Source organism: Struthio camelus, chromosome 21 (genome assembly GCF_040807025.1).
Source record: "Struthio camelus isolate bStrCam1 chromosome 21, bStrCam1.hap1, whole genome shotgun sequence".
Classification (NCBI taxonomy): Eukaryota; Metazoa; Chordata; class Aves; order Struthioniformes; family Struthionidae; genus Struthio; species Struthio camelus.
This window is the reverse complement of record NC_090962.1, coordinates 8816643-8839595: the sequence shown is the minus strand read 5'-3', so window position 1 is coordinate 8839595 and position 22953 is coordinate 8816643. Positions and strand designations below refer to the sequence as shown.

Sequence of the window (22953 nt, the reverse complement as noted above, 5' to 3'; positions counted from 1 at the left end):
GCCCCGCCGCCGTGCACCGGCTGGGCGGCAAGCGCAGCACGGCCGCGACGAGCCCAGCGCCCGGGAGCACTCACTGGTTTTCGGGGTGGAGCAGGGGGCAGGCGCAGGGCTGGCAGTCCTCCGGCGTGCCGGCCGTGGCATCCCCATAGAAGCCGGGCAAGCACTGGTCGCAAAACTCGCCCGCCGTGTTGTGCAGGCAGCTCTGCGGAGAGGAGCAGTGGGTGCTGAGGCAGGGCGCCGCGGTGGGGCACCGTGGCAGGTGCCCGGCGGGGCTGGGCGCGGGCGGCGGAGGCACTTACGGAGCAGGCGCCCGTCTCGGGGTGGCAGGTGTCCGAGTGCCCGTTGCACTCGCAGAGCTCGCAGTGACCCAGGTACAGCCCGCCCCCGGTGCGGGTGTAGCCGGGGGCGCAATCCTGCCAGAGCAAGGACAGAGAGCGCGATGCGGCGTCACGGCCCCACGCACGGGGAGCACCCGGCACCCAGCCGCCCTGCTCACCTGGCACGAAAGCCCGCGATAGCCCGGCGGGCACCGACACTCCTCCACTTCCGGCGCTGGCGGGAGGCCGGGGGCGGCCGGCACGGCCGTCTCCATGCTGACGTCGGCGATGCTGGACGAGACCATGTTGGTGGAGTAGGTGGCGCGGATGAGGATTTCATCCAGGTCGGCCAAAGCCATCATGAGATGCTCCCGCGTGGCCGGCTGCCCGTCCGGGCGCTTCCAGTATTGCTGGGGGCAGAGAGGCGACGTCGGGGCCAGCCGGGCGACAGGCATGGTGCCGACGGGGATGGCCGACACGGTGTGCCGCCCGGCCCTACCTCCCGGAAGACGATCTCGAAGGCCTGCGGCACCCGCGGCGGCAGCTCAGGTTGGTAGGCCACCAGCGTGATATCATTGCCCTGCGGGGTACGGCGAGGAGGGTCACGGAGAGGGGGGATCTGGCCGCCATCGCCCTGTGCCCACCCGGGCCCGGCACCCTACCGTGATCTGCACGTCTGCGTCGGGCAGGGGGGCTCCCCGGCCCCCAGGGCTGTACGCCAAGGTGTAGCGGAGTCGCCCGCCGTAGGAGCCCACCTGCAAAGGCAAAAGGGGGGGTGACGGGGACGCTGGCTGCCCCACGGCCCCCGCGAGGCTGATGCAGGGAATACAGCACCGTTACCTGGTCCCCCAGGAAGGCGCTGGGGAGCTGCCAGTAGAAAACGCTTTCGGGGAGCAGGGGAAAGCCCTTGTAGACCAGAGTGTGCTGGGCACGCCAGCAGGCAAAGAGACAGATGGAAAGAGAGAAAGACAGAAGGAAGCTGGATCTGCCCGGCCGCCGGAGACGCGGGCACGCTGCGGGAGCCGCGACGGCCGGCGCGGGAAAAACGGTGGCGGGCCAGTACCTCGGCCTCTCGCCCGAGCCTGGCCGCGACGCTGCCCGCGGCAAAGGCTCTGCGCAGCTGCTCCTCCGCCAGGGCCGAGCCGTTCTGCAAGGGTGGCACGGGCCGGTTTGAGCCCCGGGGGTTCGGCAGCTGTGGCCGCCGCGGCGGATCAGCCCGGCCCGACGGGCTCAGCCCAGTGCCGTCGCAACCCGTTTCCCGCACCAGCTACCTTGTGCGCCCGGCGCATCCGGGCAAAATAGGTTTCCCTCTGCTTTAGAGCAGGCGGAGAGAAGGAAAGAGGAGAAAAGGGAAGAGGAGAGACAGCAAGGTCAGCAGGGGACGCACTGCCGAGGCCAGCACCCCTCCCCGCGCCCGGGGCGCCCCTGCCAAACAGTTGACACACGGCGGAAAGTATTTCCAGCTGTGCCGCCCCTGCACCAGCTGCCAGAGCTGGGGCTGCTCCGGCCGGGAGCTGGGCGAGGGGCACCGCTGCGGCGTTACCTTGTCTCCCTGGTAGAGCTGCGGCAGCTGCCAGTAGTAGGACTCCTGGCCGAGCTGCCCGAAGCGACCGTAAGTGAGCTGGGGGCCTTCAGCACCCATCTCCACGCTGAAGCCTGTCGAGACGCGGGTGCTGTGCTGCCGGTTGACCAGGGCGAAGCCCTGGAAGGAGCCGGGGGCGAAAGGCGTCCTGACCTGCGGGGAGAGGCCGGGTGAGCGGACTGAGGCCGGGCGAGCGGACCGAGGCCAGGCGAACGGCAGGGCAGCGGCGGCGGGGTGTCTCCTACCAGGTCGCGGGAGGAGGAGGAGGAGGAGCACTGCTGGACGATGCCCATGCAGAAGCAAGGCAGGCAGCCGTCGCGGTTGTCAGTGCTCAGGTGGAAGTGGTTGGTGCGGCAGGAGCCGCAGCGGGGACCCTCCACGTTGGCCTGCGAGGGACGAGGCGGGCGTCAGGCACGTTGCTCGCCAGCGGCACGGCGTCACGCTGGGGCCGGACTCACCTTGCACCGGCACAGCCCGGTGGCGTCACACTCCTCGCTGAGGCTGCCGCGCGGGTCACACTGGCACCGCTCGCCCGGCTCTGCGCGTGGGAGGAGAGTGGTCAGATGTGGGCAGCGAGCCCCTTCCCGGCCCCCCAACTCCTCGGCCTCCCGGCACTCACCTCGGCACGGTTGGTCCCGCGGCGGGTCCCCCACGAAGCCGGGAGAGCACCTGGGCGAGCAAAACGGGGCAGAGACGGCATGAGCGTCGCGCTCGCCCCCGGGGAAAGCCCGCCACCCGCCCGGCTTCTCCCGACGCCCCGCACCTCTCGCACAGGCGCCCGGCGTAGCCTGGGGCGCAGGCGCTGCACGTGGGCTGCCCGTCAGCGTCGGCGAAGCAGGTCCTGGTCTCCCTGGCGAAGGCAGAGGGTTGAGGGTGAGCGGCCGCCAGGCCCCGCGGAGGGGCTGGGGGCCGAGCTGGGGGCCACGTACTGGGTGGCGGAGGGGGGTCCGTGGCAGGGACAAGGCTGGCAGTCGCCAGGCGTCCTGCGGGTGGCGTCGCCGTAGTAGCCCGCTTGGCACTTGTCACACTGGGCACCCTCGGTGTTGTCCCGGCAGTTCTGGCAAGGGGAGAGACGGCGCCGCTGAGCGTCGGCCCGTGCCGGAGCTGGGCTTGGCGGGGTGGTGGCGGGGGGTCTCACCTGGCAGACGCCGGTCTCGGGGTGGCACTCGTCGGCGTGCCCGTTGCACTCGCAGCGCTCGCAGGTGCCCAGGTAGAGCCCGCTGGAGGTGCGGGTGTAGCCGGCGGCACAGTCCTACCGGAGGGGAGTGCAAGGTGGGGCGGTAAGGGTGGGCGTCACCCACCAGCCCTGTTGGGACCCCCACCTACCCGCCCTGGGGACGAGCCTGCGCTCACCTGGCACGAGGGCCCGCGGTAGCCGTCAGGGCAGGCGCAGTCCTCCACCTCCAGCGCCTGGCGCAGCCCCGTGGCGTGGGGCACGGCCACGTCCATGCGGACGTCGGCGAGCCTGCAAGGAGACGAAGCGGCCCGGCAGTGCCAGCTCTGCCCACCGGCCCCGCAACCTGCCCAGCTGCCCCCGCGCTCCCCAGCCCCGTTACCTGCTCTCCGAGGGGTTCTCCGAGTAGGACGCGCGGATCATGAGGACCTCGACGTCGGCCAGCGCCATCAGGAGATGCTCCCGCGTGGCCTCGCGCCCATCGGCCCGGCGCCAGGCGCGCTGCCGGGACGCAGCGTCAGCCGGGGGACGGCAGCGGAGGTACAGCCCGCCCCGGCCCCGGGCAGCCCCGCCGCTCTCACCTCGCGGAAAGGCACGGCCACTGCCATGGGGACACCCGGCGCAGGGCTGGCCTCGCCGAAGTGCTCCAAGGAGATGCCGTTGCCCTGCAGCAGCACGTCGGGCTGGCGCGGCAGTGGCCCGGCGCCCGCCGCGGCCACATGGGTGACGGTGTAGCGCAGCTCCCCGCCATAGGACGTCACCTGCGTGACACGGCGTTACCTCTACATGCCGGGGGACACCTCACCAGCACTGCCACCACCACCATCGCCACCACTACCACCAGCAGCAGCACCACCACCAGCAGCACCACCACCACCCCTGGCACCTTGTCTCCGGTGAAGCGTGGCGGCAGCACCCAGAAGTAGACGTCGCGGGGCAGCGCGTGGAAATCAGAGAAGACGACTTCATCTGGGCCGGCGAAGCGCACGCCCTCGCTCACCGTCTGCGTGTTGGCCAGGTTGGCCAGGCTGAAGGGTGTCTCGGCAGTGGCGCGGACCTGCCGGAGAGCGACGGTGGGTTGGGACGTGCCGGGGCCGGCAGAGGGGCCAGGGAGGGTGCGCGCGGTGGCAGCGGCGCCAGCAGGTACCTGGTCGCGGTGCCAGGAGGAGCTGGCGCACTGCCGCGAGACGCCCATGCAGAAGCACTTGAGGCAGCCGTCGGGGTTGGCGTCGCTCAGGTGGAAGGCGCCCACCGCGCACTCGTTGCACAGCCGCCCCGTCACGTTGGGCTGCGGGGACCCCCAAACGCTAGCCAACCGCGCCGGCGGCGGGGGACGCCACCGTCGCCGCCGCCGCTGCGCTACCCACCTTGCAGCGGCACGTGCCGCCCGCCGCGTCCCGGCCCCCGCGCTCGTCGCACTTCACGATCTCCTGGCCTGGGGGCGGAGGGGGTGAGCGGCGGCACGCGTGCCCGTCGCCCCCGGGTCCCCGTCCCCGCGCCGGCACTCACCGATCTGGGTGCACTTCCCTCCCGGTTGGATGGGGTCACCTTCGTAACCCGGGGCGCACCTCTCGCAGCGGCGGCCGGCATAGCCGGGGGCGCAGGCGTCGCAGGTGGCTTGCCCGTCTGTGTCGAGGAAGCAGGACTCGGAGAAGCGGCGCGCCGCCTCGGTGTAGGGGCAGGGGCAGGGCCGACAAGCGCTGGCCGTGCCCTGCGTGGCGTCGCCGAAAAAGCCGGGCCGGCATTTCTCGCATTGGGGACCCTCTGTGTTGTGCTGGCAGTTCTGCGGCGGGGACGGGGCGTTGAAGCCAGCGGCGGTGGAGCCGGGCGTCCCCGTCGCCCCCGCCGCGGCCCCTCGCTCACCAGGCAGTGCCCGAAGACGGGGTCGCAGGCGCTGGCGTGGCCGTGGCAGTGGCAGCCGGAGCAGGTGCCCAGGTAGGGCCCGTGCGGCACGCGCTCGAAGCCGGCGGCGCAATGTTGGCACGAGAGGCCGCTGTAGCCCGCGGGGCAGCTGCACTCCTCGACGGCCTCGGCCGGGCCCAGGCCGGCCGGCTCGGCGCCGCTCACGTCCATGGCCACGGCGCTGAGGCCGGCGCTGGCCTGGCGCCCGTCGTACACCGCCCGCACCAGCACGGCCCTCAGGTCCTGCAGCACCAGCAGCAGCTGCTCCCGGCTGACCGCGGCGCCCGTCTCGTCCTCCCACTCGTCCTGCGGGGCGGCAGAGGGCCGTGGCGGCGGGTGCGAGGCCGGGGGCTGCCGAGGGGCGGGCGCCCTCCGCCCCGCCGCCGGCCGTACCCACCTCGGTGAAGGCCACGCGGCGGTGGTTGAAGACGCCGGGCCGGGCGGGCTCGGCGCGGGGTCGCGCCGCCAACCTGCGCCCGGCGCCCAGCAGCACCACGTCGGGCCGGCGGGTGGGTTCGGGCGGGCCGCGGGCCAGGCGGTAGCGCACGGTGTAGCTCAGCTGCCCGCCGTAGGCGTCCACCTTGTCGCCCAGGAAAGGGGCCGGCAGGGCCCAGAAGGCGTCGCGAGCCAGGAAGCGGCGGGACAGGTCGAGCAGCTGGAACTCCTCGGCCGCCGCGTCCACGCGCAGCTGCGGCGCCGCCAGCGCCGGGGCGCCCGCCGCCGTCACGTTCACGCCTGCCGCCGCGGGGAAGGCTCAGCGCCGCCCCGCCGACCGGCCGGCTCGCCCGCCCGCCCCGCCGCCGCCGCTCACCTTTGAAGTCGCCGGGGCGGTCGAAGCGGAGGTGGAGGCGGCGGCGGTGGCGGGCGGCGGGCCGGCAGGCGCTGGTGACGCCGAAGCAGAAGCAGGGCAGGCAGCGGCCGGCGGCGGGCAGGTGGAAGTGGCCGGTGGGGCAGGGACCTGCGGCGGGCGAGGCGGTGAGCGGGCGGCCGGGCCGCGCCAGGCCTGGCCAGGCCGGGCTGGGGTGACCGCGGGGCTCACCGCGGCGGGCCGCGACGGTCAGCACGCCGTCGGGGATGCCGAAGACCATGCCGCGGGCGTTGATGGCCTCGCAGGTGTAGGCGCCCTGGTCGGCCTCCTTGACGTCGCGGATGGTCAGCGTGCCGCGGCCCTTCTCGCTCACGATGGACACCCTGGCACGCCGCCTCGCGGCCCTCAGACGGGGCCCTGCTGGCGGCAGGCTCCGCCCCCGCGGCGGCAAGCCCCGCCCACCTCCCCAAAGCCCTACCCACTGCCAGCCCCTTGCTTGTGAGCCCCGCCCCCTCATCACCAGCCCCTGCCACTGCTGCCTCCATCGTGCACAAGCCCCTCCCACTGTGAGCCCCACGCCTTGTTCCAAGCCCCTCCCACTACCACCACAAGCCCCACCCCCTCATGGCCAGCCCCGCCTACCACAGCCCCCCTTCATGCACAAGCTCCTCCCACTGCAAGCCTCTCTGCTATAAGCTCCTCCCCCATAAGTCACCCCCATCATTGCAAGCCCCCCCCCCTCCCTCCAAGGGCAAGCCCCTCCCAAAATGTAAAGTCCCTCCCCTCATTGCAAGCCCCTCCCACTACCTGCAAGCCCCACCTTTCCCTCCAGGCCCCTCCCACCAACACAAGCCTCTCCCTTCAAGTGCAAGTCCCTCCCACTACCTGCAAGCCCCCACCATCTCAAGTCCCTCCCCTCACTGCAAGCCCCTCCCAGCATGCACAAGCCCCTCCTACTACCTGCAAGCCCCACCCTTCCCTCCAAGCCCCTCCCACTGCCACAAGCCCCTCCCCTAAGTTCAAGCCCCTCCCACTGCAAGCCCCACCCTCACTGCAAGCCCCTCCCACTACCTGCAAGCCTCACCTTTCCCTGAGCCCCTCCCACTGCCACAAGCCCCTCCCCCAAGTGCAAGCCCCTCCTACTGCAAGCCCCCACCATCTCAAGTCCCTCCCCTCACTGCAAGCCCCTCCCAGCATGCACAAGCTCCTCCTACTACCTGCAAGCCCCACCCTTCCCTCCAAGCCCCTCCCATCACCACAAACCCCTCCTACTACCTGCAAGCCCCTCCCACCACCACAAGCCCCCCCACTACCTGCAAGCCCTACCCTTCTCTCCAAGCCCCTCCCACTAGCTGGAAGCCCCACCCTTCCCTCCAAGCCCCTCCCATCACCACAAACCCCTCCTACTACCTGCAAGCCCCTCCCACCACCACAAGCCCCCCCACTACCTGCAAGCCCCTTCCCTCCAAACCCCTCCCACTGCCACAAGCCCCTCCCCCAAGTGCAAGCCCCTCCCACTACCTGCAAGCCTCACCCTTCCCTCCAAGCCCCTCCCATCACCACAAACCCCTCCTACTACCTGCAAGCCCCTCCCACCACCACAAGCCCCTCCCACTACCACCACAAGCCCCACCCTTTCCTCCAAGCCCCTCCCATCACTGCAAACCCCTCTTACTACCTGCAAGCCCCTCCCACCACAAGCCCCTCCCACTACCTGCAAGCCCCACCCTTCCCTCCAAGCCCCTCCCATCACCGCAAACCCCTCCTACTACCTGCAAGCCCCTCCCTCCACCACAAGCCCCCCCCACTACCTGCAAGCCCTACCCTTCTCTCCAAGCCCCTCCCACTAGCTGGAAGCCCCACCCTTCCCTCCAAGCCCCTCCCATCACCACAAACCCCTCCTACTACCTGCAAGCCCCTCCCACCACCACAAGCCCCCCCACTACCTGCAAGCCCCTTCCCTCCAAACCCCTCCCACTGCCACAAGCCCCTCCCCCAAGTGCAAGCCCCTCCCACTACCTGCAAGCCTCACCCTTCCCTCCAAGCCCCTCCCATCACCACAAACCCCTCCCACTACCTGCAAGCCCCTCCCACCACCACAAGCCCCCCTCACTACCTGCAAGCCCCTTCCCTCCAAACCCCTCCCACTGCCACAAGCCCCTCCCCCAAGTGCAAGCCCCTCCCACTACCTGCAAGCCTCACCCTTTCCTCCAAGCCCCTCCCATCACCACAAACCCCTCCCACTACCTGCAAGCCCCTCCCACCACCACAAGCCCCCCCCACTACCTGCAAGCCCCTTCCCTCCAAACCCCTCCCACTGCCACAAGCCCCTCCCCCAAGTGCAAGCCCCTCCCACTACCTGCAAGCCTCACCTTTCCCTGAGCCCCTCCCCCCAAGCAGAAGCCCCGCCCACGAGCGGCGGCCCCGCCCCCGCCAGCCCCGCCCACCTGCGGCTGGCCGGGATGTGGCCCCAGTTGAGGCGCCAGGTGATGATGGGGGTGGGCACGCCGGTGGCGGCGCAGGTGAAGCGCACCGTCTGGCCCGGCACCGCCTGCACCGCCTCGGCCGGCGGCGTCACCACCTGCGGGGGCACTGCGGGGGGGGGGGGGGGGGGGCGCCGCGTCAGCCGGCGGGGGGACCGGGGAGGGGGGCCCGGCGGCGGAGGGCCGGGGTCCGGCGGCGGCAACACTCACCGCAGCCGACCTCGTCGGAGCGGTCGGGGCAGTCGGGCTCCTCGTCGCACTGGTAGCTGGCGGGGATGCAGCTGCCGCCGGCCACGCAGGTGAACTGGTCGGGCCCGCAGGCGTCGCCCGGCGCCTTGGTGGCTGCGGGGGCGAGAGGGGCGCCGCCGTCAGCCCGGGGAGGGGGGTGCTCCCGCGGGGCGGCCGCCGGGCGCGGGCACCACTCACGGCAGTCGCTCTCGTCGGAGCCGTCGCCGCAGTCGTTGTCGCCGTCGCAGCGCCACAGCTTGAGGGCGCAGTGCCCGTTGCGGCACTTGAACTCGTTGGGCTCGCACGGCGTCGGCGTGCCTGCCGGGGGGGGGGGGCGGGCGTCAGCGGCGCCCGTCCCCCGTCCTGCCCCGTCCCCCCCGCTCCGCCGCCGCCTCACCGCAGCCCAGCTCGTCGCTGCCGTCGGCGCAGTCCCGCTCGCCGTCGCACAGGTAGTCGCGGGGGACGCACTGCCGGTTGGCGCAGGCCGCCTCGCCGGGCCGGCACGGCGGCGCGCTGCTCGCCGGGCGGCCGGTGGTGGCGGCGGCGGCGGGCGGCGCCGGAGAGGTTCGGCCAGCTCCCTCCGGCTCGTCGCAACCCAGCTCGTCGGAGGCGTCGCGGCAGTCGGGCCGGCGGTCGCAGCGGTACTCCCCGTCCACGCACTCGCCGCTGCCGCAGGCGAACTCGCCGGCGTCGCAGGCGCGCCGGTCCGGCGGCTTCACTGCGGCACGGCGGGTGACGGCGTTCAGCGCCGGTACCGCCGCTCCCCCCCCCCCCCAACCACCGCCCCTGCCACAGCCGCTCACCGGCGCCCAGCCGCCGAAACTGGAAGCCCTGCTCGGAGGTGACGTAGGAGGCGATGGAGCCGCCGGCGACGACGGCGCGCAGCACCTCGCGGATCTGCTCCTCGGCCGCGTTGCCCTCCGAGCCCACGTCCAGCTCCACGAAGACGGAGCCGCCCAGCTCCCTGCGGGGCGCGGGGTCGGTCGGTCGGTCGGTCGGCCCGGCGTCACCGCCGCCGGCTCGGCACCACCGTCACCGCCGCCGGCCCGGCACTCACTTGATGAAGACCACGCTGACCACCTGCTCGCCGGGGATCTTGTAGTACTCCGACTCCAGCTGCTCGGGGACAGAGAGGCGGCGTCAGCCGGTGCCGGCGTCAGCGGGGGCCCGCGTCGCCCCCCGCTACCCCGCGCGGCCGCCCCCCGCGCTCACCGTATCCACCACGGCCTCGGAGACCTCCCGAAACTCCTCGGAGGCGGCGTCCTCCAGCCGGGGGCTGTAGTCGATGCTGCGGGTGAAGTTCACCAGCGCCCGGAAATAGACTGCGGGGACGGCGAGGGGAGCGGGGTGGGGGGGGGAGACGCGCGCGGCGTCGGGTTGGCGAAGCGGCGGTGGTGGTTGGGGGGGGGGGCGGACAGGCGCCGCGTTCCCCAACCCGGCCCCCCGCGCCGGCTCGCCGGGCACTTACTCAGCGAGCCGTCGTCGTCGGGCTCGGGCCCCGCCATGCCGGCCGGCGGCGGCGGCGAGGACGCTGCCCGCCGCCACCAGGAAGAGGAGGAGGAGGAGGAGGAGGAAGGAGAGAGGCCAGACCGGAGAAGAGAGGAAGAGATTGAGGACAGAGGCGGCGCAGCGACGCCGGCAGCCGGACGGGCGAGCGTCCCGGGCGCCGCGTCCTCCTACCTGTGGGCTCCAGCTCGAGGCCCGGCACGGCCAGCGTGGGGGTCTCCAAGGCGATGCCGCTGCCGTCCTCGCCGCTACCATCTGCCAAACGGGCGCAAGTGAGCCGCGGCCGGGCCGCCGGAGCAGCTTTCCGGGGGGGGGTCGCCGTCCCCCTGCGCCCACGGCGACGTACCGCCGGAGGCCTCGTCGGCCAGCAGGTCCTCGTCGTCGGAGAGCTGGGCGTAATAGCGGCGGCCGCGCGGGCCGCCCAGGCGGTCCGCCTCGGTGTCCTCGGGGAAGGAGGTCTCGTGCCGGCCCGCGGCGCCGTGGCCCACCTGCCGGGGGGGGGGGGGGACGAGGGGCCGATGGTGAGGCCGGGCACGGTGCGCCGGGGTCGGGGCGGGGGGGGGGGGGCTCCTCGCGCGCCCGCCGCCGGCTCCTGGCAAGAGCCGGGGCTGCATAATTGCGCGGTGGAGTCATGGGCGGCGCGGGCGGCGCGGAGGGGATGAGCTCATCGGCCCGCCGGCTGCCGGCCGCCCACCGCATTCCTGCGCCCCCCGGGGCCGCTCGCAGCTGCCCGCGGGCACGACCCCGGCCCTGGGGCCGCGGCCGGGCCGAGCGGGCGGGCGCGGCGCCGGGTGCGCACGGCCGCGCGTGGGCGCCGCGGGGCCGCGCGCCTGCGATCACGCCGCTACGTGTACGCACCGACGTGGGGCCGTGCGCGTGCACTCACACCGCTACGTGCCTGCACCGGCATGGGGCTGCACACGTGCATTCACGCCGCTACGTGCACGCACCGACACGGGGCTGCACACATGTGATCACGATGCTACATGCATGCAGCGATGAGGGCTGCGCGTGTGCACTCACACCGCTACGTGCCTGCACCGGCATGGGGCTGCACACGTGCATTCGCACCGCTACGTGCACGCACCGACGTGGGGCCGTGCGCATGCATTCACACCGCTACGTGCATGCACCGACACGGGGCTGCACACGTGCATTCACACCACTATGTGCACGCATTGACACGGGGCTGCATACGTGCATTCACACCGCTACGTGCATGCACCGACACGGGGCTGCACACGTGCAGTCACGCTGCTACGTGCACGCACCGACCCGGGGCCATGCGTGTGCACTCACGCCGCTATGTGCACGCACCAATGCGGGGCTGCACACGTGCATTCACACCGCTACGTGCATGCACCGACCCGGGGCTGCACACGTGCATTCACACCACTATGTGCACGCACTGACACGGGGCTGCATACGTGCATTCACACCGCTACGTGCATACATCGAGGCAGGGCCATGCGTGTGCATTCATGCCGCTACGGGCACGCATCAATGCGGGGCCGCACACGTGCACTCACGCCGCTACGTGCATGCACCGACCCGGGGCTGCACACGTGCGATCACGATGCTACGTGCACGCAGTGAGCGCGTGTGCACTCACGCCGCTGGGCGCACGCCCCAACATAGCGCTGCACGCGTGCGACCACGTCGCCGCGTGCACGCACCGATGCGGGGCCACGCGTGTGCACTCACGCCGCTGCGTGCACGCCCCGACCCGCAACCGCTGCCTTGCACGCTCACGCCGACGCGCCCGCCCAGCGTCCCCGCGCGCCCGCGACCACCCGCGGACGCCCCGCCGCCCACCCACCGCAAGCGCCCCAGGTGCCGGGCACCCGCGGCCCCGGGGTGGGGGCGGCTGCGAGCACCCGGGGGCCCCCCGGCGCCCGCGCGGAGGAATCCGTCGGGGCAGCAATTTGCTGTGCAAACAAGCGCGGGCGGATTAGAGCGGGCGCTCGGGGCCGGCGCGGGGGGATTGCTCGGGATTTACCCGCCACAATGGGTGGGAAAAGCTCCGGCCTCGGCGCCCCGGGCGAGGTGGAGGCCGCAGCGGGGTGGGGGGGTGGGGGGGTGAATGCCAGCGCGGCGCCGTGCCCGGCTCTCTGGGTCCGGGCCAGGCCGGCGGGGACGGGCAGCAGACGGTACCCCCCCCCTCCAAAAATCACCTGGTAGAAACACCCCGCGGGCACGCAGCACGGATGCCCCGAGGCTGGCTTTCGCCTCGGGAAACGGAGGCGTGCGCCCTCCAGCCATGCACCGAGCGGGTCAGTGCTCAGCCACGGTGGCAGCCCTCACGCCGCGCCGGGGAGGAAGGGCGCCGGCGCCCTCGCACACCTGTCCCGCCGGCCGAGGGGGAAATAACCCGTCTCGGGTTACCGGAAACGGCTGCCGACTCGCGGGACCCCCCCCCCCGAGTCACCCTAGCCGCCCGGGCTCCCCCCAGCCCCTTTAGCGACCCGTCTTTCCCCCCTCCCTTCCAGAGCAAACCCCCCCCCCCGCCGGGGGGGGGGGGAATAGAGGGGAAAATCCCTGCGCGTGGCAGCGGCGGCAGGATGCCTGGCCGGACGCTGGCGCTCCTCAGTTTTTCCACTCGCCGGCTCAAAAATCCGACGTGCCCTTTGAAAATCGGGGCTGCCCAGGAGGAGGAAGGCGAGGAGGAGGGAGGTGCCACCCCGCTGTCACGTCCGCCGGCGCCACGTGGGCTTCGCCGGAGTCGGCTCGAAGCCCCGGCGATAACGGGGTGTGTGTGTGGGGGGGGGAACGGGGGGTGGTTATTAATAACCCCCCGGCCCTATTGTTTCCCAAGGCCGCGGCCGTTTCCAGTCCCGAAAGGTGTTTCCCGCGCCGCTTCCTGCGGAGGCGCGAGGCGCGGGCGCAGCTGCCGGCGCCGGGGCCCGCCGTTTCCCGCGGGACGCCCCGACAGCTGGGGGGCGGGGGGGGGGGGGAAGCATCCAAATTCCCAGCGCGTGGAAAGCAAGGAGGGGGGGGGGAAGGAATTTGGCTTTTTCGCCCCCTTCCCCCCGTTTCCTTCCCCCGCCGCCCCGGGGCCGGTTCCCGCGCCGGAGGGATGCTGCCCCGCGGCCGCCGGGCGCATTCCTGCCCCGCTTCATTGATCCGGCTCGGCGGCCCGAAATAGCAGCCGATTCGGGGCGAGGGGACGCCCCGGGAGGAGACGGGGTGCCCCTTCTTCCCCCCCCCCCCGCCCGCCGCCACCACCCCGCAGCAGGCAGGCAGAGCCGGAGGGGACCCAGGAGTCCTGGCACGGCGCCGGCCGGCGATGCTCGCCGCCGCCTCCTCCTCCTCCTCGCCAGGCCTTCTTTGGCCATGGGTGACGGCGAGGCTGGGAAAGAAATCAGTGACGGGGCGAAGGGGGTGGCGCGGGGGCACGCGGGCGGGCGAGGGCGCAAGGGGTGCGCCGGCCCCCTTCCCCCCAGGCCTGGCGATCTTATCACACATTCCTGGCCTGACCTCTCCCCCCCCCCCCACCACTTAACCCTTGGCGCCGCGGGCCGCCCGAAACGTCCCCAAAACCCCGCGGGTCAAAGGCGATCCCCGGCCGGTGACGTCCCCGTGGCCGGACCTGCACCCTGTCCCCGAATCCCCGGAGCGGCCGGCCGGGAGACGCCGTGGGACCCCGGAGCGAGGCGGGACGGGGCGGGGGGGGGGGGGACGGGGACGCGGCCCTGCCAGCGCGGCCCCGAAGCAAAAAGAGCCTCTGTTCTCGGGGGCCGGCCGCGGGCGAACTCCCGGCCCCGGCCCAAAACCGCCCCTGCGCAGGCACCGGCCGGGGAGGGGGGGGCACAGCTCGCCCTGACGCCCTGGGGTGCGGGGACCCCGCCGGGGCACCCTCCCCCCTCGGAGCTGTATTTCGGCCGGGCTATTTTTACGGGCGCCGCGCCGGGTGCTGCCCCGTCACCCGTTAAATTTAGCCGGGGCGGGAGACGGCGGGGCGCCGGGGGGGGTGTGGGGGGGGGGGACGACACCCCGTATGGTCCCGGTCCTGAATCCCCGATGGGATGGGGTATGGGGACGGGGAGCCCAGGACCACCCGGGCAGGGGGCACCCCAAACGCCTGACGGGACAGCGAAGGGCGATGGGGATGCCACCTCCCTCCCACGCAGGAGTTGCCAAATTCCTCCAGGGAGGGGACGGGGGCACGGGGAACGCACGTCCCCCCCGGTCCATGCAGGTCCCCAAACCTCTTCGGAGATGGGCTAGGGTGCTGGGGACCCCACACCCTCCCTGCCCCTGTCCACGGGGTCCCCAAATCTCTGTTGGGATGGGGCACGGAGATGGAAACCCACATCCGCTGCGTCCATGGGGGACCCTGATTCCCGGATGGGATGGGGCAGGGTGCTGGGGACCCGGCGTCCCCCCGGTCCACGGGGGTCCCCACACCCCTCGGCGGATGCAGCCGGGTGCTGAGCACCCCGCGTCCCCCCGGTCCACGGGGGTCCCCACACCCCTCGGCGGATGCAGCCGGGTGCTGAGCACCCCACGTCCCCCCTGGCCCACGGGGGTCCCCACACCCCTCGGCGGATGCAGCCGGGTGCTGAGCACCCCGCGTCCCCCCGGTCCACGGGGGTCCCCACACCCCTCGGCGGATGCAGCCGGGTGCTGAGCACCCCACGTCCCCCCTGGCCCACGGGGGTCCCCACACCCCTCGGCGGATGCAGCCGGGTGCTGAGCACCCCGCGTCCCCCCTGGCCCACGGGGGTCCCCACACCCCTGAGGTGACAGGACATGGGGCCGGGACCCCACATGCCCCCGAGCCGCGGGGGAAAGGGGGGTCCCCAAGTGTCCCGGAGCCGGGCACAAGGTGCGGGCGGGGTGGGGGGGGGACCCCAGGGTGCCGCGGTGCCGCCCCGGTACTCACGGCGAGCAGGGGGGCGAGCAGCAGGAGGCCGCCGAGCGCGGCGGGCACCCGCCGCCCCATGGCCCGTCCCGTCCCGTCCCGTCCCGTCCCGCTCCGCTCCGCTCCGCTCCGCTCCCGCCGCCGCCACCGCCCCGCCCCGCCCCGCCCCGCCCCCGGGGCCGCGCGCCGCTGGAGGCGGGGCGGGGCGGGGCCACCGGCGGCGAGAGAGCGGGGCGGGCGGCGGGGGGGGGACACGCGTGGGGAGGGCGAGCGCGGCCGGGGCGCGCGCTGCCACCCCGCGGGCCACGTGGCGGTGGGGAGGGGGGACCGGGGAGGGCGGGGCGCGTGCTGAGGCGGCGCGACCGCGCGGGACCGCGGGGAGGCGCGTGGGGAGCGCGTGGGTGCTGCCCCCCTAACCCGCCGCGTGGGGGAGCACGCGCTGGGGGGGGATACAGGGCACGCGGGACAAACGTGCCACGGCGTGTATGGGGTAGAGGGGGCCCGGGGAGCTGTGGGGGGGCCCCGCACATTCGTGTGTGTGGGACCCATGGGGCCGCCCCCGGGACCCCCCCCACCTCCCCGGCCCCCCGGCTGCCCACCGCCCCCCAGATCCCCCCCCACACCTCCCCGGCCCCCCAGTCTGCCCACCGCCCCCCAGATCCCCCCCCCACCTCCCCAGCCCCCCATCCGCCCACCGCCCCCCAGATCCCCCCCCCACCTCCCCGGCCCCCCATCTGCCCACCGCCCCCCAGACCCCCCCCACACACCTCCCCGGCCCCCCATCCGCCCACCGCCCCCCAGATCCCCCCACACCTCCCCGGCCCCCCAGTCTGCCCACCGCCCCCCAGATCCCCCCACACCTCCCCGGCCCCCCATCCGCCCACTGCCCCCCAGATCCCCCCACACCTCCCCGGGCCCCCATCCGCCCACCGCCCCCCAGATCCCCCCACACCTCCCCGGCCCCCCATCCGCCCACCGCCCCCCAGATCCCCCCCCCACCTCCCCGGCCCCCCATCCGCCCACCGCCCCCCAGATCCCCCCACACCTCCCCGGCCCCCCAGTCTGCCCACCGCCCCCCAGATCCCCCCACACCTCCCCGGCCCCCCAGTCTGCCCACCGCCCCCCAGATCCCCCCACACCTCCCCGGCCCCCCAGTCTGCCCACCGCCCCCCAGATCCCCCCCCCCACCTCCCCGGCCCCCCATCCGCCCACCGCCCCCCAGATCCCCCCCCCACCTCCCCGGCCCCCCAGTCTGCCCACCGCCCCCCAGATCCCCCCACACCTCCCCGGCCCCCCAGTCTGCCCACCGCCCCCCAGATCCCCCCACACCTCCCCGGCCCCCCAGTCTGCCCACCGCCCCCCAGATCCCCCCCCCCACCTCCCCGGCCCCCCATCCGCCCACCGCCCCCCAGATCCCCCCCCCCACCTCCCCGGCCCCCCAGTCTGCCCACCGCCCCCCAGATCCCCCCCCCACCTCCCCGGCCCCCCAGTCTGCCCACCGCCCCCCAGATCCCCCCACACCTCCCCGGCCCCCCAGTCTGCCCACCGCCCCCCAGATCCCCCCACACCTCCCCGGCCCCCCAGTCTGCCCACCGCCCCCCAGATCCCCCCACACCTCCCCGGCCCCCCAGTCTGCCCACCGCCCCCCAGATCCCCCCCCCCACCTCCCCGGCCCCCCATCCGCCCACCGCCCCCCAGATCCCCCCACACCTCCCCGGCCCCCCATCCGCCCACCGCCCCCCAGATCCCCCCACACCTCCCCGGCCCCCCAGTCTGCCCACCGCCCCCCAGATCCCCCCCCACCTCCCCGGCCCCCCATCTGCCCACCGCCCCCCAGATCCCCCCACACCTCCCCGGCCCCCCAGTCTGCCCACCGCCCCCCAGATCCCCCCCACACCTCCCCGGCCCCCCATCTGCCCACCGCCCCCCAGATCCCCCCACACCTCCCCGGCCCCCCAGTCTGCCCACCGCCCCCCAGATCCCCCCCACACCTCCCCGGCCCCCCATCCGCCCACCGCCCCCCAGATCCCCCCACACCTCCCCGGCCCCCCAGTCTGCCCACCACCCCCCAGATCCCCCCCCACACCTCCCCGGCCCCCCATCCGCCCACCGCCCCCCAGACCCCCGCACACCTCCCCAGCCCCCCAGTCTGCTTGCTGCCCCCCGGACCCCTCCCCACCTCCCCGGGCCCCCAGTGCCTCCTATATCCCCCATATTTGCCCACGTCCCCTATGTGCCTGCTGCCCCGGACCCTCCCCATACCTGGGGGGTATTAGAGGCACCAAGGGCACAGGGGCCCGGGCAGGTGGGGGGGGTGTATAGGGGGCAGGGGGCAGATGGGGGCCCAGGGCGGTGGGGGGGGGTCTGGGGCCGTGGGGGGGGGTGGTCCGGGGGGCAGCAGCCCGCACGGACCCCGGCAGCGACGCAGATGTGTGGGACCCCGGGCGCACGGGCCCGTGCGGCGGCTGTGGGTCGCGCGGCGCCGTGGCCCCGTGCCCGGCGCGCAGCTGCCCCGCTCCCAGGCCGCCAGCTGGCCGCCGGGTGGCCGTTCCCAGCGGTGGCCTCGGGGGCCGGCGTGTCCCCCCCCCGCCCCATCCCCAACCGCTCCGGACACCCTATAAGTGCCCGGCGCCCGGGCCGTCCTCCAGCTCGCCATGCTGGCCCTGCTGCTGCTGCTGCCCGTGCTGCTGGCCGCCGCCGGCGGCGAGGCGCCCGCCCAGCGGGTGGTGGGCGGCGAGGACGCCGTGCCCCACAGCTGGCCCTGGCAGGTGAGGCCTGCCGGGGGCCCGGGGGGGGTCGGGGGGCCGGGGGGCCGGGCGCACGACCCCGCTGCCCGCCTGCCGTCGCCCGCAGGTCTCGCTGCAGTACGAGCGCAACGGCTCCTTCTGGCACACGTGCGGCGGCACCCTCATCGCCCCCGACTGGGTCATGACGGCCGCCCACTGCATCTCGTGAGCAGCCCGGGCGGCTGGGGCGCGGGGCGGGCCGAGGGGAGGCTGCGGGCAACGGGGCGCCGGGCACGGCGCCGGGCTGCAGGGACGGGCTGCAGGGTGCAGGGATGGGCTGCAGGGTGCAGGGATGAGGCACTGGGTGCAGGGACAGGCTGCTGGGCACTGGGACGGGCTGCAGGGTGCAGGGACGGGCTGCAGGGTGCAGGGATGAGGCACTGGGTGCAGGGACAGGCTGCTGGGCACTGGGACGGGCTGCAGGGTGCAGGGACGGGCTGCAGGGTGCAGGGATGAGGCACTGGGTGCAGGGACAGGCTGCTGGGCACTGGGACGGGCTGCAGGGTGCAGGGACGGGCTGCAGGGATGGGTTGCAGGGCACCACGACAGGCTGCAGGGTGCAGGGATGAAGCACAGGGTGCAGGGACAGGCTGCTGGGCACTGGGACGGGCTGCAGGGCGCAGGGACGGGCTGCAGGGTGCAGGGATGGGGTGCAGGGATGGGGTGCAGGGTGCAGGGACAGGGTGCAGGGATGGGCTGCAGGGATGAGGCACAGGGTGCAGGGACAGGCTGCAGGGACGGGCTGCAGGGTGCAGTGATGAGCTGCAGGGTGCAGGGCCGGGGTGCAGAGTGCAGGGACATGCTGCAGGGACGGGCTGTAGGGTGCAGGGATGAGGCACAGGGTGCAGGGACATGCTGCAGGGATGGGCTGCAGGGCACCGCGACAGGCAGCAGGGTGCAGGGATGAGGTGCAGGGTGCAGGGATGAGGCGCAGGGTGCAGGGACAGGCTGCAGGGACAAGGCACAGGGTGCAGGGACAGGCTGCAGGGACGGGCTGTAGGGTGCAGTGATGAGCTGTAGGGTGCAGGGCCGGGGTGCAGAGTGCAGGGACATGCTGCAGGGACAGGCTGTAGGGTGCAGGGATGGGGTGCAGGGTGCAGGGACATGCTGCAGAGACACGCTGCAGGGCACCGCGACGGGCTGCAGGGTGCAGAGATGAGGCGCAGGCTGCAGGGACGGGCTGTAGGGTGCAGTGATGAGCTGCAGGGTGCAGGGATGGGGTGCAGAGTGCAGGGACATGCTGCAGGGACGGGCTGTAGGGTGCAGGGAAGGGGTGCAGGGTGCAGGGACGGGGTGCAGGGTGCAGGGACATGCTGCAGGGACGGGCTGCAGGGTGCAGTGATGAGCTGCAGGGTGCAGGGCCGGGGTGCAGAGTGCAGGGAAGGCTGCAGGGATGGGATGCAGGGTGCAGTGACAGGGTGCAGGGTGCAGCAACAGGGTGCAGGGTGCAGTGATGGGACATAGGGCGCAGGGACAGGAAGCAGGGTGCAAGCACAGAGTGCAGGGTGCAGCACCAGGGTGCAAGGTGCAGGGTGCAGTGATGTGGTGCAGGGCACCATGACGGGACACAGCGCAGCGACGGGGTGCAGGGTGCACTGCTGGGTGCAGCGACGGGGTGCAGGCCGCAGTGACGGGACATCAGGTGCAGTGACGGGATGCAGGGTGCAGGGATGGGGTGCAGGGCACAGTGACAGGGTGCAGGGTGTAGTGCTGGGGTGCTGGGCACAATGACAGAGTGCAGGGTGCAAGGATAGAGTGCAGGGTGCAAGGATAGGGTGCAGGGCACAGTAACAGGGCGCAGGGTGCAGTGACAGGATGCAGGGTGCAGTGCTGGGGTGCATGGCGCAGCGACGAGATGCTGGGTGCAGTAACAGGGTGCAGGGCGCGAGGTGCAGTACTGGGGTGTACGGCGCAGCGATGAGATGCTGGGTGCAGGGACAGGGTGCAGGGTGCAGTGCTGGGGTGCACGGCGCAGTGACAGGACGCCAGGCGCAGTAACAGGGTGCAGGGTGCAGTGCTGGGGTGCACAGCGCAGTGACAGGATGCCAGGCGCAGTTAATGGGGTGCAGGGTGCAGGGTGCAGTGCTGGGGTGCACGGCGCAGCGATGGGATGCCGGACACAGTAACAGGGTGCAGGGTGCAGGGACGGGATGCAGTGTTGGGGTGCACGGCGCAGGGACGGGATGCCGGGCACAGTAACGGTGCAGGGTGCAGTGCTAGGGTGCACGGCGCAGCGATGAGATGCCGGGCGCAGTAACAGCGTGCAGGGACGGGGTGCTGGGCACAGTTAACGGGGTGCAGGGCACAGCGCCGGGTGCCAGCCCCAAGCGCGGCGGGGCCCAGGCGTCCCCCTCACGACGCTCCCCTGTCCGGCAGCTCCTCGCTCACCTACCAGGTGGTGCTGGGCGAGCACGACCTGGCCGTGGCCGAGGGCACCGAGCAACGCATCCCGGTGCACAGCGCTGACATCTTCGTGCACCCCTGGTGGTTCAGCTTCTGCGTGGCCTGCGGGTGAGCGGGCGTGGGGTGGGGGGCACGGCGCGACCCCCGTGCCGGCACCCGCCGACCCACCGGCCCTGCCTCGCAGCAACGACATCGCCCTGCTGAAGCTGTCGCGCAGCGCCGTGCTGGACGGCAGCGTGCAGACGGGCCGCCTGCCGCCCGCCGGCGAGGTCCTGCCCGACGGCTACCCCTGCTACCTGAGCGGCTGGGGGCGCCTCGCCAGTGCGTCCCCTCGCCGCCCCCCCGCCCCCGGCGGACGGAGGGATGATGGAGGGAGGGATGGGTGGATGGAGGGAGATAATGGTGGGAAGGATGGAGAAATGATGGAGGGATTGAGGGAGAGGTAGATGGATTGGTGGGTGGAAGGATGGTGGGATGGAGGGAGATGATGGCGGGAAGGATGGAGAAACAATGGAGGGAGGGAGAGGTAGATGGATTGGTGGGTGGAAGGGTGGTGGGAGGGAGGGAGATGATGGCTGCAAGGGTGGAGAAATGAGAGGGAGGGAGGGAGAGGTTGAAGGATTGATGGGTGGAAGGATGGAGGGAGATGATGGCTGGAAGGGTGGAGAAATGATGGAGGGAAGGAGAGAGGGAGAGGTGGACGGATTGGTGGGTAGAAAGATGGTGGGATGGAGGGAGATGATGGCTGGAAGGGTGGAGAAATGAGAGGGAGGGAGGGAGAGGTCGAAGGATTGATGGGTGGAAGGATGGAGGGAGATGATGGCTGGAAGGGTGGAGAAATGAGAGGGAGGGAGGGAGAGGTCGAAGGATTGATGGGTGGAAGGATGGAGGGAGATGATGGCTGGAAGGGTGGAGAAATGATGGAGGGAAGGAGGGAGGGAGAGGTGGACGGATTGGTGGGTGGAAGGATGGAGGGAGATGATGGCTGGAAGGGTGGAGAAATGATGGAGGGAAGGAGGGAGGGAGAGGTGGACGGATTGGTAGGTGGAAGGATGGAGGGATGGAGGGAGATGATGGCTGGAAAGGTGGAGAAATGAGAGGGAGGGAGGGAGAGGTGGACGGATTGGTGGGTGGAAAGATGGTGGGATGGAGGGAGATGATGGCTGGAAGGGTGGAGAAATGATGGAGGGAAGGAGGGAGGGAGAGGTGGACGGATTGGTAGGTGGAAGGATGGAGGGATGGAGGGAGATGATGGCTGGAAAGGTGGAGAAATGAGAGGGAGGGAGGGAGAGGTGGACGGATTGGTGGGTGGAAAGATGGTGGGATGGAGGGAGATGATGGCTGGAAGGGTGGAGAAATGATGGAGGGAAGGAGGGAGGGAGAGGTGGACGGATTGGTGGGTGGAAGGATGGAGGGATGGAGGGAGATGATGGCTGGAAAGGTGGAGAAATGAGAGGGAGGGAGGGAGAGGTGGACGGATTGGTGGGTGGAAAGATGGTGGGATGGAGGGAGATGATGGCTGGAAGGGTGGAGAAATGATGGAGGGAAGGAGGGAGGGAGAGGTGGACGGATTGGTGGGTGGAAGGATGGAGGGAGATGATGGCTGGAAGGGTGGAGAAATGATGGAGGGAAGGAGGGAGGGAGAGGTGGACGGATTGGTAGGTGGAAGGATGGAGGGATGGAGGGAGATGATGGCTGGAAGGGTGGAGAAATGATGGAGGCAGGGAGGGACGGCTGGAAAGATGGATGGAGGGAGGGAGGGATGGCTGGAAAGATGGAGAAATGAATGGAGGGAGGAAGGGATGGAAAGATGGAGGGAGGGATGGCTGGAAGGGTGGAGGGAGGGAGGGAGATAACGGCTGGAAGGACGAATAGATGGATGGAAGGAGGGAGGGAGGGCTGGCTGGGTGGATAGACGGATGAAGGGATGGCTGAAGGAGCGGACAGATGGATGAACGGAGAGAGGGATGCCTGGGAGGGCGGTAGACGGATAGAGGGAGGGAAGAAGAGATGGATGGGTGGAGGGATGGGTGGCCGGAAAGACGGCTAGATGGCTGGCTGGGTGGAAGGCCAGACGGCCGGCTGCATGGCTGGGGGTCCCCGCAGCCGGGGGGCCGCTGCCGGACAAGCTGCAGCAGGCGCTGCTGCCGGTGGTGAGCTACAAGCGCTGCAGGCAGCCCGACTGGTGGGGCATCCTCTCCATCCGGCGCACCATGGTGTGCGCCGGCGGCGGCGAGCAAGCCGGCTGCAACGTGAGTGCCGACCGGGGGCGGGCGGGCGGGCTGGCCGGCCGGCGGCTGCCACCCCTCAACCCGCGACGCCACCTCCCGCGCAGGGCGATTCGGGCGGCCCCCTGAACTGCCAGGCGGAAGACGGGCACTGGGAGGTGCACGGCATCGCCAGCTTCGTCTCCTCGCTGGGCTGCAACGCCGCCCAGAAACCCACCGTCTTCACCCGCGTCTCCGCCTTCGAGGAGTGGATCGCCAAGGTGGGCGCCGCGGGGCGCTCGGGGCGGGTTCGGCGGCGCCCCGTGCCCCTGCTGAGCCCCTTTCCTCTTCCAGACCATGAACAGCAACTGAGCGGCGGCGGCACGAATAGACCTAGGCTCTGGCTACACGCGTGTCCCGCGTGGTCTCTCGGTCGCGGGGCAGAGGGGGGGAGCTGCCGGGTGCGCACGCATCGCCGTGCATGCATAGGTGCATTGCATAGGCGTGCACACGCGTGTGCGTGCACACAGCTGAGCACACACATTGCATGTGCATATTGCATGTGCACAAACACTGCCATGCATGCATAGGTGCATTGTATAGGTGTGCATATGCATGTGCACGCACACAGCTGGGCACGCACGCCATATACGCATATTGCACGTGCACATGCACAGTTGTGCACGCATAGGT

General features: G+C 72.1%; 2 protein-coding genes across 8 annotated transcripts in view; one reads left to right on the top strand and one right to left on the bottom strand.

Annotated features, from left to right (window-relative positions):
* HSPG2 (heparan sulfate proteoglycan 2) overlaps positions 1-22953 on the bottom strand; it is a 43200-nt gene that overhangs the window by 17282 nt on the left and 2965 nt on the right. For 2 of the 7 annotated variants that reach the window (XM_068916261.1, XM_068916262.1), the window contains exons 1-37: positions 14886-14989; positions 10347-10488; positions 10175-10255; positions 9963-10025; positions 9707-9816; positions 9552-9610; positions 9298-9458; positions 8892-9212; positions 8693-8812; positions 8477-8608; positions 8231-8375; positions 6015-6166; positions 5787-5933; positions 5373-5710; positions 4937-5281; positions 4583-4856; positions 4441-4508; positions 4221-4361; positions 3960-4130; positions 3655-3834; positions 3456-3574; positions 3253-3364; positions 3038-3151; positions 2829-2956; positions 2663-2749; positions 2519-2568; positions 2358-2437; positions 2145-2285; positions 1861-2052; positions 1589-1630; positions 1381-1464; positions 1158-1241; positions 980-1072; positions 817-897; positions 497-727; positions 300-413; positions 75-202 (exon numbers count right to left, since the gene is read on the bottom strand). In XM_068916261.1, coding sequence (XP_068772362.1) covers positions 75-202; positions 300-413; positions 497-727; positions 817-897; positions 980-1072; positions 1158-1241; positions 1381-1464; positions 1589-1630; positions 1861-2052; positions 2145-2285; positions 2358-2437; positions 2519-2568; positions 2663-2749; positions 2829-2956; positions 3038-3151; positions 3253-3364; positions 3456-3574; positions 3655-3834; positions 3960-4130; positions 4221-4361; positions 4441-4508; positions 4583-4856; positions 4937-5281; positions 5373-5710; positions 5787-5933; positions 6015-6166; positions 8231-8375; positions 8477-8608; positions 8693-8812; positions 8892-9212; positions 9298-9458; positions 9552-9610; positions 9707-9816; positions 9963-10025; positions 10175-10255; positions 10347-10488; positions 14886-14945 — 5090 coding nt within the window. In that variant the 5' untranslated portion in view covers positions 14946-14989. Of the gene's footprint in view, positions 1-74; positions 203-299; positions 414-496; positions 728-816; positions 898-979; positions 1073-1157; positions 1242-1380; positions 1465-1588; positions 1631-1860; positions 2053-2144; positions 2286-2357; positions 2569-2662; positions 2750-2828; positions 2957-3037; positions 3152-3252; positions 3365-3455; positions 3575-3654; positions 3835-3959; positions 4131-4220; positions 4362-4440; positions 4509-4582; positions 4857-4936; positions 5282-5372; positions 5711-5786; positions 5934-6014; positions 6167-8230; positions 8376-8476; positions 8609-8692; positions 8813-8891; positions 9213-9297; positions 9459-9551; positions 9611-9706; positions 9817-9962; positions 10026-10174; positions 10256-10346; positions 10489-14885; positions 14990-22953 lie in introns of those variants that run through there. The other 5 variants (XM_068916267.1, XM_068916263.1, XM_068916266.1 and 2 more) reach the window with 5 other exon arrangements.
* Positions 17478-22667, top strand: CELA3B (chymotrypsin like elastase 3B). Its single transcript, XM_068916188.1, has 7 exons — positions 17478-17632; positions 17718-17815; positions 20027-20161; positions 20238-20374; positions 22160-22305; positions 22389-22541; positions 22615-22667. The coding sequence occupies exons 1-7, from the start codon at positions 17519-17521 to the stop codon at positions 22630-22632; spliced, it is 801 nt and encodes a 266-aa protein (XP_068772289.1). The 5' UTR covers positions 17478-17518; the 3' UTR covers positions 22633-22667.

Coding starts and splice junctions, on each gene's coding strand:
- CELA3B (XM_068916188.1), top strand. CDS start 17,519: ATGCTGGCCCTGCTGCTGCTGCTGCCCGTGCTGCTGGCCGCCGCCGGC. Junction 17,633..17,717: donor CCCACAGCTGGCCCTGGCAG/GTGAGGCCTGCC, acceptor CGTCGCCCGCAG/GTCTCGCTGCAGTACGAGCG. Junction 17,816..20,026: donor ACGGCCGCCCACTGCATCTC/GTGAGCAGCCCG, acceptor CCTGTCCGGCAG/CTCCTCGCTCACCTACCAGG.